Genomic DNA, 21,484 nt, shown 5'->3' with positions numbered 1-21,484 from the left:
TGTCCCTCCGCCAAGAGGAGGTTGGCGAGCTGGCTCGCCACTCGCGTTGGCCACGTGGCGAGCACCCGTGCGGCCGTGACGCCCACTCGCCGGCCCGCGAGTGGGAGCCGTTTATATCCGTTGAAAATATTTTTTTTAATTCCAAAAAATTCAAAAATAAAATAATAATAATAATAATTTTTTCCCCAAAAATACTAGCCGTTTTTTTCAATATTTATTTTTTTTCTATTTTTTAAGCCTCAATCACTTCTTGTAATATTAGGATTTCAAAGATGAATTTTTCGTATTTTTGAATATTGTAATTTTCGTGGTTTTTAATGATTCTATGAATTATTAGTATTAATTTAATATTTTAATAAAATATTAATTGAATTTGTTGGAAATAAAAATAAAAAATAAAATTGAATGAATAGTTAAAGGATGAGATGATTAAGAGATGAAGGGTTGCAAGTGTTATCTCTAGTTAAGAGATGGGGTAAAAGTGCAGTAGGACCCTTAAGGCATGAGACAGTATTAAGATGGTATTGAGACATGGATATGAATAACCTAAACAAACATCACAACATACGAGTGAAGTGAGTGTGTGTTTGTGTGTGCATAGGGCCAGAGACAAGCAGAGCATGCAAGTAGTGGCAGTGTTAGTGTTGAAAATGACTGGATATACTACTCCCTCCTTCCCACATAATTTGATCCAGTTTTCCATTTTGGGCCGTCCCACATAATTTGACTCATTTTACTTTTATCATTTTTGGTAGTGGACCCCACATTCCACTAACTCATTCCTACTCATATTTAATTATAAAATTAATATATAAAAGTAGGACTCACTTTCCACTAATTTTTTCAATTCACTTTTCATTATATATTTTAAAACTCGTGCTCGATCAAAGTGTCTCAAATTATGTGGGACAGAGGGAGTAATTGATTAGAGGTATTCGAGGTCAAATTCACTATGCCTATGGAAAGGGGGGCCTGGGCTGGGCTTCACACGTGCCGACAGAGTACTGATCTGCGCAGTCCGAATCGAGATCATACGGCATGCAATGTCTGTCACTCTATTTCATCTTTTGCTTCTATTTGAAATTATTTTAACCGCTTTAATTTTTCAATCTGCACACACAAAATTTATTCCCCGTCTGTTCCTAAAAAATATGCACTTTGGGGTTGACACGAATTTTAATGTAAAATTGATGGAGTAAGAGAGACAGAGAGAAAAAGTAAATAAAATATTGTTAATGGAGAATGACTCTCACCTCATTAGAGAGAAAAAAACTTTCTAAAATTTAAAAAAATGTATATTTTTATAAGAAGAACTAAAAAAGAAAGTGTGCATATTCGTGAGGCACTAGGGACTGGAGGAGTAATTGATTAGTGTTTGATTACCTAAAGTGGATTACTACTTTTAAATGATCTCGCCCACACACGGAGTCATTGGAGAAATAAATATGCACACTCTTTTAACTTTTAAGTTTGTAAATTTACTTTAAAGAAATACTCTACTTGTTAGGCACCAGCCAATTATTGAAATAGTTTTATTTTATTTGGAATAGTCTATCATCAAACTAAATAATAATTAGTATTTAAAAATTAATACTATTGATATTCTCTCCGTCCCAGCTCAAATAATTAATTTTTTTACCGTTATTTTGTGAAGTTGATAATACATAGTTAAAGTGAAAAGAAAATAAAGTAAAAAAATAAAATAATATAGAAAAGAGTCGTATATACATTATTATCTTATTTACTTTACTTTACTTTACTTTATCTCTACTTTAATTATTTATTATTATTTTTTCTAAACTCAGGCTGAAAAACAGTCAATCACTTAAGATGAATCAGGAGAAAGTATAATTTTATGTCTATTAACATTATTTTGTTTAAAATTTGTAAAAATTTGTGTTACTTTCAAAAATTTTAATTTTAGAAGAGAATAAATTAAATTTAAAACCTTTTCAAATGGAGACAGAAGAGCGAGATCTGGGGAAGGAGATAAGAGTACGGAGAGAATCTGAAGACGAGCGGGGCCCACACAGAATGAGGAGCAATCCAATAATTGCACCCCCACGCTATCCCGACATCCATCATCATTTTTTCCTATCACTGCTGTCCCAATTCATACTCCCAACAAATTCTATTTCCCACTGTTTTTATTTCCCTTTAATATTTCAATCAATAAAATCTAATACTCCTATGTCTTGGCTACATCAACGAGTTGATGCTACTAACCTATATGATAATCTCGTCACTCCCATTTACTAAAAAATCCATATTCTATTTTTATTTCTATAATAATTCAAGTTACAATTGGTGGATTTATTATTTTTTAACATTTCATTTTAAAAAAATAGACTAGTTTTACTATTTTGGTTGTTTTTTTAAAGACTAAAGTCCAATTTTGGTCGCTTACATTTTTTTATAAAATTCTTTTTAGTCTCATACATTAAGTTTGTGACATTTTGGTCACAAACAAGGCCACAAACTTATGTATGGGATCCGAAATTTTTTTATGAAAAATGTATTGAACCAAAATTAGACTTTAGTCCTACATTATAATTAAGTTACTTCCTCTGTCTCTCAAGAATGTGCACTCTTTCCTTTTTAGTCCGTCCTACAATAATATGCACTTTAAATTGATCAAGCATTTTGACTGTTATTTTTAACAAAAAATGATTATTTTTTGGATATATTTGGGACCAAAAGATAAAAAAATAATATGTTAGAACCAAAAGGTCACAAACTTAATGTATATGACCAAAAAGAATTTTATGGCAAATGTAAGGAACAAAAATTGGACTTTAGTCTTTTTCAAAATTGACCAAGTTTAAATATCGATAATTTTTAACCAATTACACACCAGTAATAATGTGGGCCCCACAATCCACTAACACTACTTCCATTATATTTTTTCTCTATTCTTTCTTACTTTTTATTTATTTATTTCTTTCTTTATCAATTATGCATTAAAACTTGTGTCAAGTTAGTCTATTTTTTATAACACTTGAAGCATGAACTAAAATATCATAATCATATAGCTAAATAAATAGTCCTATTTAAAATAAATGAAACGTTTCAAACATGATAACTGGAATAGTAGTATGGTGAAATTACATTATTATATACTCCCTCCATTCCTCCCTCCATTCCAATTAATGAGTCAAAACTTTTATATATAAAAATTAAGAAATTGTATTGAAAAGTAGGAGAGAAAAATAAAGTAGGAGTAAAGTAGGTGATGAAATAAAATAAAATCGATTGAATGTTTTGTTTTTTTTAACAAAACAGAAAATGAATCAACTTAGTTAGGATATCCCAAAAAAGAATACGACTCAACGCCATTGGATGAGAAGTACCTCATTATAACATTACAAGTCATTACATGTTCCCATAAATTAAATATTTTAAATTCTCCTAAGAATTACTAGTAAAAACTACATTGTGAAGGGTTTCTTTGAATTTAAGTTGGCGCAGAATTTAGTAACCATGTCCTTGTGCACCTCCAGAGTTAAAGTCGGACATATTTCTCCATCAGTGCTTCCATCTTCCAGAGCTGGAGAGTTTTGTTAAAATTGTTTATGCGCACCAAATGTAAAAATTCATCCAGAGAGTAGTACCTCTTCTTGCCCTTGCCTTCGCGTGTCCCATTGCTTGTCATCGATTCCATATCACTAAGCTCGTAGTCACTAGTATTCACCCCTGTCGGTGGGAAAGGATTGTCGTTCGACCCAATAGATGGATAAGGAGAGGAGGTATATATCCAGTTGTATTTTCCAATCCGCTGTGATCTTTGGTTCTCAGCCCTTTGAACGAGCTAACTTGTCGTTGCTCATTCACATCGAAAGAGAAAGTGTCGTTCCATTTTATCCTCCAATTAAAACTGAATCTAATTGAATTGAATGAAAATAGTGAATATATTTGTATGGCTGCTTTTGTAATGAAGTAGACAGGAGGCTAGATGTCATAGTCTATAAGCCTCTTTCACGAAATGCTACGACAAATAAGTCGGTTAAATACAAAACTCATACAAAATGTATCACATTTGTTTCATATTAGTACAAAAAGTTTGAAGTTGACATAAATCATACAAAAAGTTTCTTTCGTTTTTAATTTAGTAAATTCCGTTATATGTGTTTAAACGGTGTTAGCTCTTTGCCTATGTGAAGTACAAAATGTTTCATCATTGTTTCATGTTGGTACAAAAAGTTTTTTAATTGTTTCATATTGGTACAAATTTTTTTTTATCATTGTTTCATGGTTTGTACGTCATATAATTAAAAAGTTAACACTGTTTAAACACATAACAGAATGTACTAAATTAAAACACGAAAGAAACTTTTTGTATGATTTATGTCAACTTCAAACTTTTTGTACTAATATGAAACAAATGTGATACATTTTGTATGAGTTTTGTATTTACCCCCAAATAAGTTGATCCAGTAGCTTTGCTTCTTTTTTTTTCATGCAATTTTAAAATATTGTAGTACTATTTACTTAATAAGAGTATATTTTTATTTTAGAGGTTGGTACATATTTGTCTCTTAGAAGTTACTCCCTTCGTCCGCGAATAGGAGTCTCGTTTTTCCATTTTAGTCCGTCTGCGAATAGGAGTCCCGGTACACTTTTGCCATAAATGGTACTCTGGGACCCACCTTCCACTAACTCACTCCAATCACATTTCATTTAAAACTAATATTTACAAGAGGGACCCTTATTCCACTAACTTTTGTCCACTCACTTTTCTTAAAACTCGTACCGCCAAGGAATGAGACTCCTAATAACGGACAAAGAGAGTATTTTTTTAAAAAATTATTGCTAAAGGATCGATGTATTTGTAGCATCGATGCTAAAGGATGTATTCATAGCATTGATCCAAGCACCAAGGTTGGCAATATGAATCAAACATTTGGACTGAATCAGTGTGATATAAATGTAAGTTGTGGTTTTCTAGATAATTGGTCATATGATTGCCCTACGATAACTTTTAAGAGTTTTTCTAGATAATTGGTCATATGATTGCTTGACCATGTTCTCTTATATATATATTTTTTATATATTACTACCTTCGTCCCACATTAAGTATCACATTTTGTCATTTCAGTCCGTCCCGCAATAAAAGTCACATTTCACTATTACCATAAATAGTAAGCAAACCCCACATTCCACCAACCAATTCTACTAATATTTTATTATAAAACTAATATATATATATATATATATATGATTTCTCTTAACAAGTTTTCGGCGTCGCAGAGGCGATCGGCGGAGGGATAAACGGTAGTCGCGGGAGCTTTGCCCGTTGATCAAACCAAGATTTTAGGATTGCAAAAGAAAGTAAAACGCGATAAAAGGAAAATAAGATAATTTGATATTTATTGAATGGTGGAAAAGGAATAACAATGTCCCTATTTATAATGCTAAATACCCTAACTTAGGGAATAAGAAACTAATTATATGGGAAAGATATGCAAATCAATAATTAACTAAATAATACTGATATGGGGATAATCTTAGGGAATATGCTCGTATCAGATCTATAGTCCACTAATTTATTCAACCCACTTTTATTTACATTTCTTAAACCCGTGTCCACACTAAATATGACACTTAATGTGGGACGGAGGTAGTAATTATTTACATATAATTGTTAAACGCATTTTGGTTTAATTTGTAGTGTATATCCACCTTTATATATGCAAGTTATACCATTATGCGACTACCATTGAATATTGATAATTTATCTTGGTGAATATTGATCAATGTGGTATATGATTTTTATTCTATTATTTGTATAAGAGACTATTTTGAGCTTTACTGTTCTTCCCATGCTCTACTAGTGGCCTTGTGGTTGTAAATCATTAAGATTCTCCAGTTGATAGATTCTTATCATATATGCAAGTTAGAGTATTTAAAAAAAAAAAACAAAATATTTAGTTATTCTTATTATATTTCATCACCTACTTTACTTTCTTTTTATCTTTTCTACTTTATTTCTCTCTCCTACTTTTCAAAATAATTTCTTAATATTTGTGCCTAAAATTTTTGAGTTAACTTAGTTGGGATAGAAGAGTATATGACTTGGAATATACTCTCTCCATCCCATAAAGTTTGTCACATTTTTATATTTCAGTCCGTCCTACAAAATTTGTCATAGTAGTGGACCACATATTCTAACAACTTATTCTCACTCACATTTTATTATATAAATAGTGAAGTATATAAAATTAGGATTCATATTCCATCAACTTTTTAAACTCAGTTTCCATTACATTTCTTATGATCTGTGCATGATTAAAGTGTGACAAAATTTATGGGATGGGGGAAGTATATAATTTGGAGTGCCTAAGGCCATCAGCATCTCTGTCTCTTATCCGTCTCTTAACCCTCACATCTCTTCACTATTCATGGACCCCACTGTACTTTTCACCACATCTCTTAACTAAGAGACAATACATGCATCCCTCTATCTCTTAACAGTATCTTAACCATCTCATCCCTTAACTATTCATTCAATTTCATTTTTTATTTTTATTTCCAACAAATTCAATTAATAAAAACACACTTCATTAAATAAAATAAAATTACAACTTAAAATTCAAAAAAAAAAAACAAAAAAAAAACACATAATTAAAATCCTAAAAAAATTAAAAATACATAATTTAAAATCTTCCGCTCACTCTCTCTAAATTCAAAATCTCAAAACTCAAAGAAGCAGAAGAAAGATTGTCTAATGACGATCATGTGCGTCTACTGGTTGCCAAATTTTGCCCAAATGTGCTCCATTAGATCCTCCTAAAGTTGGGCGTGGATGGTAGAATCACGTGTCCTTGCCCGAACAGACAGTCGCTCTTGCAAAGACGGATGCACTCCACTGCGAGGCGGACTACTTGTGGTAGAGCTTCCCGGAGTTTCAAGGTCGAACCAATTTCCCGCCTCAGGTCCTTCGTCAGCGATGATAAGGCCTATTTCATGCATTGGTTTAAGGGTAAAAAGTACGCTACTTGATCTGTTATTGCGCAAAAACAAGTGTTAAAAGTGCAGGAATGCATCTTGACCAAGGAATCAAGGCTAAACTGATCAAGTTAGTACAAAGGGCGGAAAAAAGGCCATAAATCGGGGGAGTTGATCAAAGGGGTGATCAAGCAGTCAAGGAGGGAACCACTGAATTCTAGAGGAAGGACACGTAAAGCTAACGGTGCGCATCTTTCTGTTATCAAGGACAACACTCTAAGAAGAGGACACGTGCTGATACATGAGACGCAAATGACAAGTTGGGCCACCATTCTGTTATGAAAAGCGTCGAAGAAGGGCACGTGGCAATCAAAGAGTTGCTCACTCTCGGCACGATCGAATATTTCCTGCCAAAAATCGTTATCCAGCTGAAGGACGTGCCGAGCCTATAAATAGAGGATGTGCTACCACATGAAGAGGATCCGCTCCTTAGTTAGTTTTAGCTTAGCTTAGTTAACTTTAAATTCTCGTCCAGTTCTTAGCATAGCTTAGTAAAGAATTCTAGTTAGTGAAGCGTAAGAGATTCAACGCGACAGCAACTTTGGTTCTGCCAGACGTTGTTTCCAGTTTCAATCCGAGAATCGCTCGGTTTACTCGCTTTCAGTTCTTTCAATCTCGTAGCTTAGCTTAGTTAAATTTCAATTAATGCTCGTAGTTAGTCTATGCTTGTATTTCAATTCGCGCACTCTGTTGAGACTTATTTTGGAATCAAAGTTCTTTTATTTTCGGAATTTGTGTTAACTGTTTCATTTTAATTTCCGCAGCTTTAATTTTTCAAGTATTTAGTTATAATGTTCCGGAGCTTGATCAAGTAGTTAGTCAACTTAATTTTCTGCCTAGTATAATCCAATAGTTTAAAAACTCCCAAGTTAAAGCGTGGCCACAACCAACCCCCCTGTTCACTAAACACACACTCGCAACACATTTTTCTCGGTGGGATCGACCCTGAACTTGCCGCTTTACCGTTAAAGTAGTGCGAAATCGGGAGTTATAAATATTTTCTTGCGTGAGTCAGTTTGAGGATTGATTTGATTAAGTGGCGACGACAATTTGCTAACTGATCCGACCGGTTCGGTTATCTTCCATATAACTTGATCCAATTCCAATCCGTCGATCTCGATCTCGACCTCACCAAGTGACAATCATGTTTTGCAAGATTATGCACGGATGTTGACCATATTCTCCATAAACCACGTACGAGCCGGGGCTTTGATAATGTTGAATCGAGCTTGGAGAACCCCGAACGCTCTCTCCACATCCTTGCGAGCAGCCTCTTGCTTCTGCGCAAAAAGAACATGTTTTTCGTTCATCGGCCTGTTGAACGTCTTCACGAAGGATGGCCACTTCGGATAGATGCCGTCGGCAAGATAGTATCCCATTTTATAATGGCGGTTGTTAGCGATGAAGTTGATGGCCGGCGCTTTACCATTCAAAACTTCGCTGAAGAGGTCAGATTGGTTGAGCACGTTGACGTCGTTGTTCGATCCGGGGACCCCGAAATACGCATGCCAAATCCATAGCCGGTAGTCGGCAACGGCCTCGAGTATAACGGTGAGGTGGGTGCCTTTATGGCTGCTCGTGTATAACCCCCTCCACACCACATGGCAATTCTTCTATTGCCAATGTATGCAATCGACGCTGACAAGCATCCTGGGGAATCCGTGCACTTGTTCGTGAAGTCGGAGCAGGAACTGACAATCTGCGGTGCTTGGCTTCCGGGGAAATTCATCGGTGAAGGCTGCCCGGACGCCTTTGCAGAAGTTCATCAAACACAGTCTCCCAGTGCTTTCCCCAATGTGCATGTATTCGTCGAACAAATCCTCCGTTTGTCCAGTAGCAAGCTGACGGATTACTGCAGTACATTTCTGGAGCGTCGTGTGAATGGGACGGCCAAAGGCGTCGAACCCTTCTTGGAAGTACTCTTCTCGGGCTGCCAATGTATTTGCGATATGCATAAATAGCGGTTTCTGCATGCGGAAACGGTGACGGAAGTAGGTCTCTCCCCATACCGGGTTCTCACAGAAGTAATCGCGTACCAACCTTGCGGTGGCTTCCTTCTCCTCCCTACGTCGATCTTCTTCTAGGTATTCTTCCATTATTCGACGCATTTGCTCAAATTGATCAATGAATGGATTAAATTTGAGAGAAGAATGTAGAGTGTTTGAGTGAGAATAGAGAGTTTTTTATGGTGGATTAATTTTTAGGAATGATTTGATATTTATAGAAGTGATTGGGGGCTTAAAAAAATACAAAGAAATTAAAAATTTGTAAAAAAAGGCTATAAACGACTAGTATATTTTTGGAATTTTTTTTATTTTTTGAAATTTTCCTGAATTTTTAAAAAAAACAAAAAAACATTTTCAACGGAAATTAAAGACACACACTCGCGGGCCGGCGAGTGGGCGTCACGGACGAACAAACGCTCACCACGTGGCCAACGCGCGTGGCGAGCTGTCTCGTGCGCTGCCTTTCCGCGGCGAGACAAGGGACGGGATAGGGACGAGACGTAGCCCGCATCGCTGTCTCGATGCGGTCTCGTCTCTCCGAGACGAGATAGAGCCCGCATCGAGAAGTGATGCGGGTGCTCTAATGTTATTTTTCCATTCTGTTCTTTTGAGAGAGAGAGAGGATAGGCCCCCATGTTTAGAGAAACAATCAATGTAACTCCATATTAGGCCATCCGCATCGCGTCTCGATGCTGTCTCGATGTCGTCTCGTCTCTCTAAGATGAGACGACATCGAGACAGCGATGCAGCCATCCATCTCGGTCTCGTCTCGGCCCGAAGGGTGGGTTGGCGAGACGTCTCGCCACGCGCCAGCGCCACATGGCGAGCGCTGGCGCTAGGCGTGACGCCCACTCGCCGGTACGCGAGTGGGCGTCGTCATGTTGACGCAATAAATAATTTTTTTTAAAAATTTGATTTTAATAAAAAAATAAAAATAAAAATTAAAAAACGGTAATATTATCGTTCAATGGTAATTTTTAATTTTTAGTTTTTTTTCTTTTTTTTATTCTATAAATACTCTTCTTTCATTCTCATTATACACACAAACACACATCTATTCTTCTCAATTCATCTCTCTTTTCTCTCCAATTTTCATCTCAAAATGTCCGGCGACGGAAACTCTGGCGGCTCTGGCGGCTATGACTTGAACACGTTTGGCGACTGGGGGGCATGTACAATGTCTTGGGTGCTTCCGGTTCCAGTTCGTCGACGTCGGGCACCCAAGGCTTGTCGACCCTATTTTGATGTGGATGCATATTCTCGTCCCTCCGCCCCAAGGTATGGGTAATCGCAGGGATTATCCCAAATTAGGGTGGATTTTCCAGATGAACCCGATCCGGAAGGAGGACGAGGCGGTGGAAGCTCCGGGGGGTCGCGCATTCGACGCCGTGGCGGAAGAGGAGGAGGCGGCTGAGGAGGAGGAGGAGGATGTAGGCCGTCATCCATACAGCCGCAACGACACGATGACTCTGTTCAACGTTTGGGTCAGCGTCTCGTACGATCCCATCGCCGGGAATCAACAAACCCACAAGTGTTTTTGGAAAAAGGTCACCGACGCCTACAACGAGAACAAGCCAAAGGGGTCCCGCCGCCGCACCATGAAGATGCTCCGCAGTCATTTTGACCGAGTCGACAGAGATGTCAAAATTTTTTGCGGGATCTACAAGAATGAAGGGCGAATTACCAAAGCGGAGCCAGTGGAGCCGACATTCTGAGAGCGGCTATGCGAGTCTTTTTTGACGACAACAACAAAGAATTCAAACATGTTGATATTTGGGAGGCGGTCAAAGACGTTAAAAGGTGGGCTGGCGGTGTCCAGTCCAGCACGGACTCGAGCTCGAAACGCACGAAACACACGGACGCCTCACAAGAGGTTGAGGGCACGGCCACCAATGCAGGGGGCTCCTCAAGTGGGCGCCGTCGGCCGCAAGGGACCAAGGCGGTGAAGGCGGCTAGAGGGAGGAGGGGCCGAGGCGAATCAAGCCAGGCGGGGGCTCAGTCTCGGGCTCGAACACCCTATTGTCCATGTACTTGACCGCCACGATGGACACTTCCCGCATGACGCCTCCCCAATATCAAGCCCATCTTGCCGGATTGTGTATATGGCAAGACAAATTGGTATTCCGCCTACAGGTGGCTTGAGTGCACCGCCACCGCCTTCGGGGGATGATTCGCCGGCGGAGTAGTTTTTAAATGTGTAATTTTTAATTTCTAATATTTTAAATTATATTTATTTATTTATTTATTTAGATTTTAATTATGTATTTTTTTTTGTTTTTTTTTTTAAAAATTAACTTCATATATTTATATCATATATATGAAGGAGGAAATTACAAATCAACTCCTATAACAAGGAGGAAAGACAAATTACGCCACCCAGGGTTCGAACTCGAGACCTCCAGGATGGACGCGGTATCCGGCACCCTTTACCGCTAGGCCAAGGGGCTTGTGCACTTTTATTTTATTTTTTTAGGATTTTAAATTGTAATTGTATTTTATTTAATGAAGTGTGTTTTTATTAATTGAATTTGTTGAAAATAAATATAAAAAATGAAATTGAATGAATAGTTAAGGGATGAGATGGTTAAGAGACGGTTAAGAGATGCAGATGATGTCTCTTAGTTAAGAGAATGGGTGAAAAGTACAGTGTGGCTCATGAATAGTGAAGATATGAGACGGTTAAGAGATGGGGACGCGGATGGACTTATAGTCTTTTGGATGTAGCGGGACATAAATTTATGTATTCCTCTTGCAGTTCTGCACCGTGGAAAATTTGCACAAAATATAAAGTTTGTGGTTCTTCAAACAACTTTTAAAGGCTACCAAAATTACCAATACAAAAGCCCACTGTATTTCAGATTATATCCAGCACCGGTTCTGCGCAATATACGACGGAGTACTATAATTTTAATGAAAGATGCATGCACTCTTTATGCTACTCCATATTTTAATATAGTCCTCTGCCTACATTCATAAACTTACTACAATGATATCTAGCGGAAAAGAATGCTACAAATAATAAACTTTATGATGATATTTAAGTTTAACTATGATACTCCAATATCAAATTTCAAATTATACTCCAATATCAAATTTCTCATGTACTAGTTTATTTTTTAAAGTTTAAGTTGTGACAACAATGTTTCAATTCATTGGAGCCAACAAGCAATTTTTTTCTTAAATATATCTCAAATAGTAGTATGATTATAGTTTGGTCCATGCATATATAGTAGTAGTTCCCCAGCAGGGAGGCGAAACAGAAAAGCCAATTTCGAGCCGACTGAACATATGTTTTGTGCTCAACCAACACCTCTGAAAAAGCTGCTCTTCACTCTCCCACACTCTTATCTATCCTTCTCTCTCTCTCTCTTCACACAATAAAATCTCAACTAGTATATATTAATTCCGAAATCGTAAGCCACACTTTCACAGCTTCCACCTTCACAAATTACTGGTATCTCAAAAACACTAATAAGGCATATGGCGACAGACAGAAGCGAAAAGAAGGCGACAAAGTCAGGGCAGGCCGGCGCGGCGCCGCCGCCTCAAGAGCCGGAGCATCTCCCATGCCCGCGCTGCGACTCCACCAACACCAAGTTCTGCTACTACAACAACTACAACTTCTCGCAGCCGCGCCACTTCTGCAAGTCCTGCCGCCGCTACTGGACCCACGGCGGCACCCTCCGCGACATCCCCGTCGGCGGCAGCACCCGCAAGAACGCCAAGCGCTCTCGCACCTCCCACGTTCCTGCCGCCGCCGTTTTCTCCTCCGCTTACCGCCACCTGCCCGCCGCCGCCTCCCACTTCCAGCTGGTGCCCAGCCACAGCGGCGCTGGCAAATTCACTACTCTGGTGAACGCTTCTCCGGTGCTGATTGATGAGATGGGGTTTGGCCTGGCGAGGGAGAGTTGGCCCTTTGCTGCGGTTGTGGACGGCGGCAACGGTGGTGGTCACCCCGGCGTGGCAGGGCATACGTGGCAGCTGGAGAGTGGAGAGGGTGGGTTTGTTGGGGCTGACTGTTTCGGATTTCCAGATCTTGCTATTTCCACTCCTGGATGTTTTTTTAAGTAAAAGGATTATTACTAGTGGTTTTTCTTTCTTTTTTTATAAAAAAAATCAAGATTAGCAGTAATTTGTAGGAGTATAATTAATCTATGTTTCTGTGGCTTCAAATTTTATTTACAATGTGAGTATTTCCAGAATGAATGCACTCCCCGTTTAATACCTAGCTTTTCTAGCTCTCCTATACTAATATTTTCATAAATGGTTAGTACTTCACTTCAAGATTTGTGAAGAATTGAACTCTTAGGAGAAATATAAAATATTATCTTCGTTATGCTCCTTAGTCCTTAATTACAATATTATTGCTGCTACCTGCATTATTAGATTATCTGACTCTCATAATCTGCATTCTGCACTACTCTTACTTGTGTGCTCAAAGATCGAACATTTATACAATTATTTCAATTTTCATAGAGAGGTAGACAGATTTGGAAAGAATTTCAGAGAAAAATGAATCAATTTTGTTGAGATAGAGAGTTGAGAATTGGGCGAGATAAATTTGTGATTGTGAAGTAGGGAGAGCTCAGCATATGCATATCAATTTTCTTCAATATATTACGGTTGCAGTTATATTTTCATCAGATTGTTTTATATGGGCGGATTTACTAACGATCTGAACTGGGCTTCGGCCCAATATAATTTACATTATGCACATCAGTGATTGAAACTCGTGGAAGGAAAGGACCCGAATAATAATTCACTAAATCTACAGTACAACTAGCCCCATTCATTAAACCTGGATACTTTATTTTCTATTCTTTCGTATAATAAATTAACACCATGCATATGTTACATTTTTATTACTCTAATATATTATGATAATTTTGGATTTTTCTATGCCTCTCTAACCTTACTCTCTCCCTCTTCATCTCCTCTGCTACTCTCTCTTCCATTTTCTTTCTACTGCTATTTTTCGATCACCGCCATTTTCTAAAATCTTTTCTTTCTAAATCTCTGTTTTTCCTCCTAAAGTTCAATCTTTCTCCTCAAAAGACCTCCATCTTAACAGACATGAGGAGTTTGAGCTTCAGAAAATTATTCATTCAACCCACAACTATCCTTAAAAAATAAATCAAGAATTACATAAATAAATTTCAGTATTAAAATGAAAACAAATAGTAAAACGCAAACCCAAGTTCACACAAACCACACTGACTTCATACATTCAGTTCGGTCCCCACTTTTTCGCAAATCCTAATATATAAATACAATGATACAGGAACAACACCATGCATATACAAACACAACTACATATACAAAATAAGAAATAAGAAAAATAAACCGATCCAGCAGTAATTATCCAGTGAATATCTATCCAACCACAGATAGCTAACCATTGCTTGCATTCATTCACCCTGTGAACTAAAGACTCCCATAACCACGAAACTTGATCGATATGCTGGCGATGCTTGCACAATCTTTGAAGTAGCAAATCACATGGCATAAATCACCTCCCCACTGCTGTCAATATCAAGATCAGGATCAGAATCCAGGTCATCCATGTCATCATCATCCATCATGTCTAGGTTATATGAACCAACTGGATGTATAGTGGCCTCGGATATTATCTGCATTATGGTTTCCAAGCTCTGCATAGGCTGGTCCAGCTCTTGGAATTGGGTTGTTTCATCCATCAGATCTGCTGGGAGGTTCTTGAGGAACCACGGATGGTTCCTGATTTCAAGCATACTGATGCGCTGGCCAAGTAGAAATCACAAAATCCCATTTATAGTAACTAAAAATGAACATAGAATATATACAGCACAGAAAGTTTTGCAATCATCCACTGTTTTTTACTCTATTATATAATTATGCAAGCAAAAAATACGTAATTAGTTCAAGTTATTGCCAAGATTCTGTCAAGTCAGACTATAGAATTGGGTATATAAATTGAGACCTCGTGCACATGAATCGGTCTGTTCAGCTTTATCCTTTTGTATGCAATAAAATTGGTCTACTGGTATTTCTCTGTTAGATCTCTACTTCCCAAAGATTCATTTTAATTTTCTCAACAAGGCCTTAGTGATGACCTATAAACATGTTTTGCATGCCAAAGATCATATCACTCACTTGTGCAGGATCAGCCACAAAGATCCTAGAAATTAGATGACGGCATTCCTCAGAAATCATGACAGTTTCAGGAATAGAGTATTGAACATTTATGACTCTCTGTATTGTCTTACGAAAATCCTTCGGGTTCTCAGGATCTTCAAATGGATAAGCACCAACCAGCATAACGTATAATGTAACTCCACATGACCAAACATCTGCAAGCTGTAGGAAATCCATCTTTAATATTAACAGATAAAAAAAGAACATTACTTGTGTAAATGCTGAAACACGGGCTAGGGTCTTCCTGAAAGCTTTATGAAAGTTCATGCAAGTTAGAGAGGGAGAGAACTGGAAGACAGGTTAACCACCTGCTAAAAAATGTAGCAAATTGAATCGTAGTACAACTCTCTATGAACAAGGCAATGCATTGTTTTACCTTCCCATCATATTCTTTTCTATGCAACACCTCGGGAGCAATATATGCAGGAGTACCCACTGTAGAATTTGGTTGTGAATGCAGCAAAGAAGACTGCAAAAGCAGAGTTACAATTTAATCATGAGTAGAAGATGACATTAAATAAGCAGATACTGGCGCATATAAAATGAGAATAAAATACCATGAAGCAGATCAAAATAGCAAAAACTTATTTGAAAATCTCAGCTACTGGGGAGTTTTGACATGAGTGATCAATAGATGCATAAGAAAATAACTTAACAATATGACTACCTTGGAATACCCAAAATCACATATCTTCAACCTAGGCGCTGGGCTTCCATCCAACAGTGTGTTTTCTAGCTTCAAGTCCCGATGACATATTTGCTTTATCAAGAAAAATAGGAGAGAGATATTAGATTAAAGTTCTAATATCATCATTGAAAAATACTCCCGATTGTAAAATTCTGATACCATTGAATGACAGTAGCTCACTCCAGATATAAGTTGTTGAAAAAAGAAACGAGCCTGCATGACAAAATTTCGGAAACAACACACTAAGCAGTAAGCACATGGAAAAGCCACAGAGTCAAGGGAAAACAAACATTTAGAGCAAATAAAGGACCTCATCCTCGCTGAATCGTCCTGCATTAGATATGCGTTCAAATAACTCTCCTCCAGATGCGTACTCCATCACAATAGCGAGATGGGTAGGTGTTAGAATCACCTGAAGTGCAATATTCAGAAGTGCTGCTCACAATAAATATCTCCAAATTCATATATTGCCAATAGAGTATCGATAACAAACCTCTCTAAATCTGACAATGTTTGGATGCCTCAAAGACCTGTGATTGATAATTTCTCTCTGAATATTTTCATCTATCTGCATTCCACACATTACTTTGTTGTTATTCATGACATTTTATTGGAACAAGTCTCTGTTGCAACATAAGTATAACACTAGACAAGAAAAGGAGGTAAAGACAAGCATCTCTTTCGGAACTTGGATAATCCCTTATCATGACATCAAAACCAGCTTAGTAGGCGCCATAGTAATTGGAACAACCTCAAGCAGAAAAATCTGAATACAGAAAATCAGAGAATGATCTCTTTGGAACTTTTGTAGACATTATAGGAAGCAAAGCAGATTAAACAAAACATACATTATCGGACTTTTTGAATTATCATAATAATCTTCAATCTAAATTTTAGAAGCATATTTGTTTGCATAAATAATAAAAAATTTAAGAGTTGTATGACTGAAAAACAAATAATTTCTAGCTTAACACCCCAATAGCCAGTTCTAAAAACAGAAAGAGGATATCTTAAACAGGCATCATGTGCACTTAAGTAATAACTGACCGAGCAGCCTCTAGCGATGTATTTAATAGCAACTTGTTCATTAGACTGTTTGCTTCTCATGAGCCGGGTTACTCCGAAATTCCCAGATCCAATATCCTTAATTAGATCATATTGATCGTTATTGTGCACAATTTGCACGCTACATGGAAATCTCTTTTGGGCAAAAAACTCCATTAACACAAGTGCGAACTCTACTAAAACGGGTATTAACTGATTCACTTGCTTTTACTTGAACTCTTTTGACTGGATCTGATGATAAACCAGCAGGTTGAGGTGGGAAATGCAAAAAAGGTGGTGGTCAAATTGAGGAAGAAATAAAAGAGTGAGGCAGCAGAGGTCAGATGATTTTATGTATGTATGAAAGCGTGTATGCGGGTGGGGGTATGTGTGCGAGAGAGAGAGAGAGAGAGAGAGAGAGAGAGAGAGAGATGCTTCTTATGCGCTCTTAAGTAGAAATTGAACCATAGAGCTATAAGTGATGATATAGAGGTCTGAATTTGAAATCTTGATTCAGATGCATTGTATACTATCAGAATAAGGTTGTGGAGATGTAAGGGTTGACGAAAGCATAATGTCGTTTAGCAGTAGTTGGACAGTTAAATTAAAACGATTTTGTTTCCAACATAGCAACGCGTTCCTTTTTTTTCTATGAATGTGAGAGTGAAATGTTAGGTTTCATTCGGTAATAAACGACAAGCGCTTGCCGCATAAAATTAATTGCGCGCTTAATACCCGTGATTGATGACATCAGTAAACATACACATTCACTCACAAACACTTATTTTTATTTTTGAGCATGAATAGCTATATCTCAATGAAGTCACACTTTAGAAATTTCTCCTACTTGAATCACAAGATGCAGTGAAGAAATGATTTGTTGTTTTTGCTTAGTATATGCAGGAGAAACTGCTTCCCGGAACATTTCAATCCAACAATAATTGGTGTTGTAATTCCTTCCATTACTATATTCTTGGTAAGTTCTTGATAGACTTGGCAACTATGAGATTAGCGTTGTAATGAGAGAAAGGGAATGCCTTTTCAACCTTATTATAAGCGCTATCACGTAAGCAAAGCAGCTCAAATCCTAATTCAGCTTTGAGTGATCAATCCTAAAGGCCTGGCTAAAGTGGTTAATGACTTGCTAAAATAGCCACTGCAATCGAATCTTTAGATTCCATTCATCAATCTAGCATTTTGGACACTATATATACAGATTGATTACATTCCAGCAGTTTCAGCTTGCTTATCCTTCGTTCCGTTAATAGCTCTGAAATAACAAATTGAGGCAACCGTCCTAATTAAATTGAAATTATGTTAAATAAACTCTAAACACAGATTAAAAACCCTAATTTGGGGTTATAAATAAAGCCTAATTGTGAATAACGAAAGTTTTTGCCTAACAAATTAACTACCCTATTTGGCCCTTTTAAACCGAACTAAGGTCGCTAATCAAAATTAAGTTTGAAAACAGAAAAGGGGTTCCTTCTTCCTAATACGATTCCCAAATCTAAATCCAACCAAAACCCCCGATTTGCACAAAAAATTGAATAAACTAAATCAACTTAAGTAATTAATCAAGTGAAAAACAAGATTAGCAAAGGTAAAAAACTGACCCTGTCGCCTCGCTCAATATACTTGACCGCGATAAGCTCTTTGGTCTGCTTATCCGTCATCAATCGGGCAATACCGAAATTACCGGAGCCGATGTCTCGAACAAAGTCGTAGCGATCGCTGTCGTGCATGATCGGCATATCCATACCTGGAGGCAAGGCCATCAGTGCCCGATACGTTTCAGCTAGTATAACCTCGAAATCTCCGTCTCCGTTGACCGAGACTCAGACTGCTCGAAGGAGCACACGGCGGTGGTTTTTCGACGGGGAACACGAGATTGGCGAAGTGGCTAACTGGAAAGCAGTAGAGCGATGGTTATAATGACAGATACTGTGGTCTGTGGATGTGATTATTATCTTCTTCTTGGTTCCTTTGCGCCTGTGATTGTGAGGAAGACGAGACGAGACGAGACGAGACGAAATCGCAACGATGTCGTTTTAACTTCGGTTTCCTTTACTCTCTTCTATACGATAAGTTATAAAATCAAAAAATGTAACAGACACAGACACCGGTATCCGTCGTGCAATGGTAGCCAGTCTGACTCCAGATCACAAGGTTGCGTGTTCGATTCACGTTTTAAACCTTTGGGTTTTTTTGGTATCCGGAGTAGCGACTTTTTATCGATTATATAATACAGTAATAATAATACCCCTATATTTTCAAACCTTTTTTTTAATTCCTTCCTAATAAAACTTTCCACTCATATTACACGTTAAACTATATTTTAGATGATGATGTGTGTGAAGAAAAAGATAAATAGTCTTTTTTAATTGTATTTGACTTCATGGAAGTTGTGTTCTTTTGCATTGTATGTAGGGGTAGATCGATACGGTATATACCGTACCGAGAGTGTCATACCGCATACCGTACCGAAAGTAGCGATATGACAAAATTCCATACTGATCCCATACTGAATTTTCGATATACCGAAAATTCGGTATGATAATTTTCAATACCATTATCGTACCGTTATTGCGGTATGATAATTTTCAATACCATTATCATACCGTTATTGCGATATACCATACCGTATTATGGTATACCGAAATATAGTACGGCATACCGTAATACCATTATACCTGTTATAAAAAAATCTATTATAATTTTATATCCAAAATATAAAAAATAACATTTTCAAGTGTTTAACTATTTGAAAAAAGTCCAAAAAAAAACTTCAATAATCCAAAACAACCAAACCTATACCCAAAATATTTAAAATAACATTTCAATTGATCAACACTATCTTTATTTCTCGCAACCTTGATGTCTTCATATTCACAATCCCACAAGAAATCTTTGAAGATATCATCCTGCATTTGACAATCTTTATTAATGGTCGAGCATAATCACAATGACAAATACTATGAAACAACCAAACCAAAATAAATATATTAAGTGTAAAATCCATATATCGACACCACCTAATTAACTATGAGGATGAAATGATTAAACTTAAACTTGATGAAACCATCATAAGCTAACTACTAATATTATGTGCCAAATGAAAGTAAAGTAAAATAATCGCAACACATAAATATATTAAATATTTTAAATTTATATATATTATACCGAAGATTCGGTATACCGCATGTACGGTACATACCGAGGTATATGATATTTGATACCGTTGCTGTACCGAAAACTATGGTATACCAAAAAATTGGTATTTTTTCGGTACGGTAAGTCGTATTTTTTTTCCCACCCCTAATTGCATGTATAGATATCTTAATTTTGGCTCTATTTTGAATACAATAAATATTAGGAGTGGAGGTTATTAATTACGATACTGACAAGGATTAGATTATCTCCTATGGCCGATTTGGCTTTTACAACTAGCACATATTCTACAACCAAAAATTATACTTAATGGTGATGGGAAAATCATAGCTTTTTTCCTTAGACATTTGATGTGTGACGACAGAGATGAGTTTAGTGAGGATTTGTAATAGTAGTAAACTGGTTCAGTTTTGTTTATTGTTTGGAAGAAATAGCACATACAAAAAGGTAGTAGTAGTAGTAGGAGGAGGAGGAGTACAATTATCCTGCTGCTAAGATATTTTCCTCTATTTTAACAAAATAGTATCAATAATGAAGTTGAGAAATCGTAAAACAAAAAAGAGAGACACCTGTATCTTGATTAGGAATGAGAAGAGTTCCATGTTCGCTGAGAGGAGGTGGAGAGTTGAGATGTAAACTTCCTCTGAGAATCACTATCATCTCATACTCCATTCAGATTTCAGGGGGTAACGGATAACTTAGCAAACTATCGATTTATATATTTCAGGAGGTTCCATCTCTTCTTGCCTTACCTGTCACGTTCTTTACTTTCTCTTCTTCCTCAGCAATGTCAATTTCTTCTGTGTCATAATCTGACTATCCCTGTATTGGTTACTCAACAATATCATCCATCTGATAATACACACAAGGAATCAAAATCAAGACATAGACAATGGTCATTACCTATGAAATATGATCATAGTGATAAAGCTCTTTTGAGATTTTGTGATGGAGCCTTCCAAATCTTGGTCAGCCTTAAGACTTTGATTTATTTCCGACAATAAAATTCATTTATGACGCCACATTTATGTTGTTTTGTTTCGTTTCGTAGTATTAGCTAGACTTTTGGTAACTCCTGGAACTGCTGCATGTTGTATATTCTTGGATTTAGAATAAGCATCATTTTCTCATACCATCCCACTATTATAGCGTTCCTTTCAGTCTTTGTAAAAAAAAAACTTACTTTATGGAGAAAACATTTGATGTTTTTCCATAAGAAAATCATTAAAACCGAATGTTTGATGATGGTAAAAACTAAAAATTATGTGCGCGCGGATCCAGATGGAAAATTCACCTGCATCGCTTGTTTCTCACGCCCCAATGCAACTATTAAGAAATGTAGTTTCGGAAATCATAAATGCATCACAATTATACTAAAGTATATATTTATTTGGGA

The 21,484-nt window shown here is 37.1% G+C and overlaps 2 protein-coding genes across 2 annotated transcripts; one reads left to right on the top strand and one right to left on the bottom strand.

Moving 5' to 3' along the window:
* Positions 1-12,242: 12,242 nt before the first annotated feature.
* On the top strand, positions 12,243-13,213 carry LOC121807396 (dof zinc finger protein DOF3.4-like). The gene has a single exon (XM_042207611.1). The coding sequence runs from the start codon at positions 12,492-12,494 to the stop codon at positions 13,080-13,082; it is 591 nt and encodes a 196-aa protein (XP_042063545.1). The 5' UTR covers positions 12,243-12,491; the 3' UTR covers positions 13,083-13,213.
* Positions 13,214-14,152: 939 nt separating this feature from the next.
* Positions 14,153-19,047, bottom strand: LOC121809746 (serine/threonine-protein kinase SRK2I-like). Its single transcript, XM_042210521.1, has 8 exons — positions 18,534-19,047; positions 16,367-16,441; positions 16,184-16,285; positions 16,033-16,086; positions 15,853-15,945; positions 15,562-15,654; positions 15,144-15,347; positions 14,153-14,770 (listed from the first exon to the last, which is right to left on the bottom strand). The coding sequence occupies exons 1-8, from the start codon at positions 18,693-18,695 to the stop codon at positions 14,507-14,509; spliced, it is 1,047 nt and encodes a 348-aa protein (XP_042066455.1). The 5' UTR covers positions 18,696-19,047; the 3' UTR covers positions 14,153-14,506.
* Between the last annotated feature and the right edge of the window lie 2,437 nt (positions 19,048-21,484).

The sequence above is a fragment of the Salvia splendens genome, chromosome 6 (genome assembly GCF_004379255.2).
Source record: "Salvia splendens isolate huo1 chromosome 6, SspV2, whole genome shotgun sequence".
In the NCBI taxonomy this organism is placed as follows: domain Eukaryota; kingdom Viridiplantae; phylum Streptophyta; class Magnoliopsida; order Lamiales; family Lamiaceae; genus Salvia; species Salvia splendens.
This window is presented reverse-complemented; position numbering and strand designations above follow the sequence as displayed.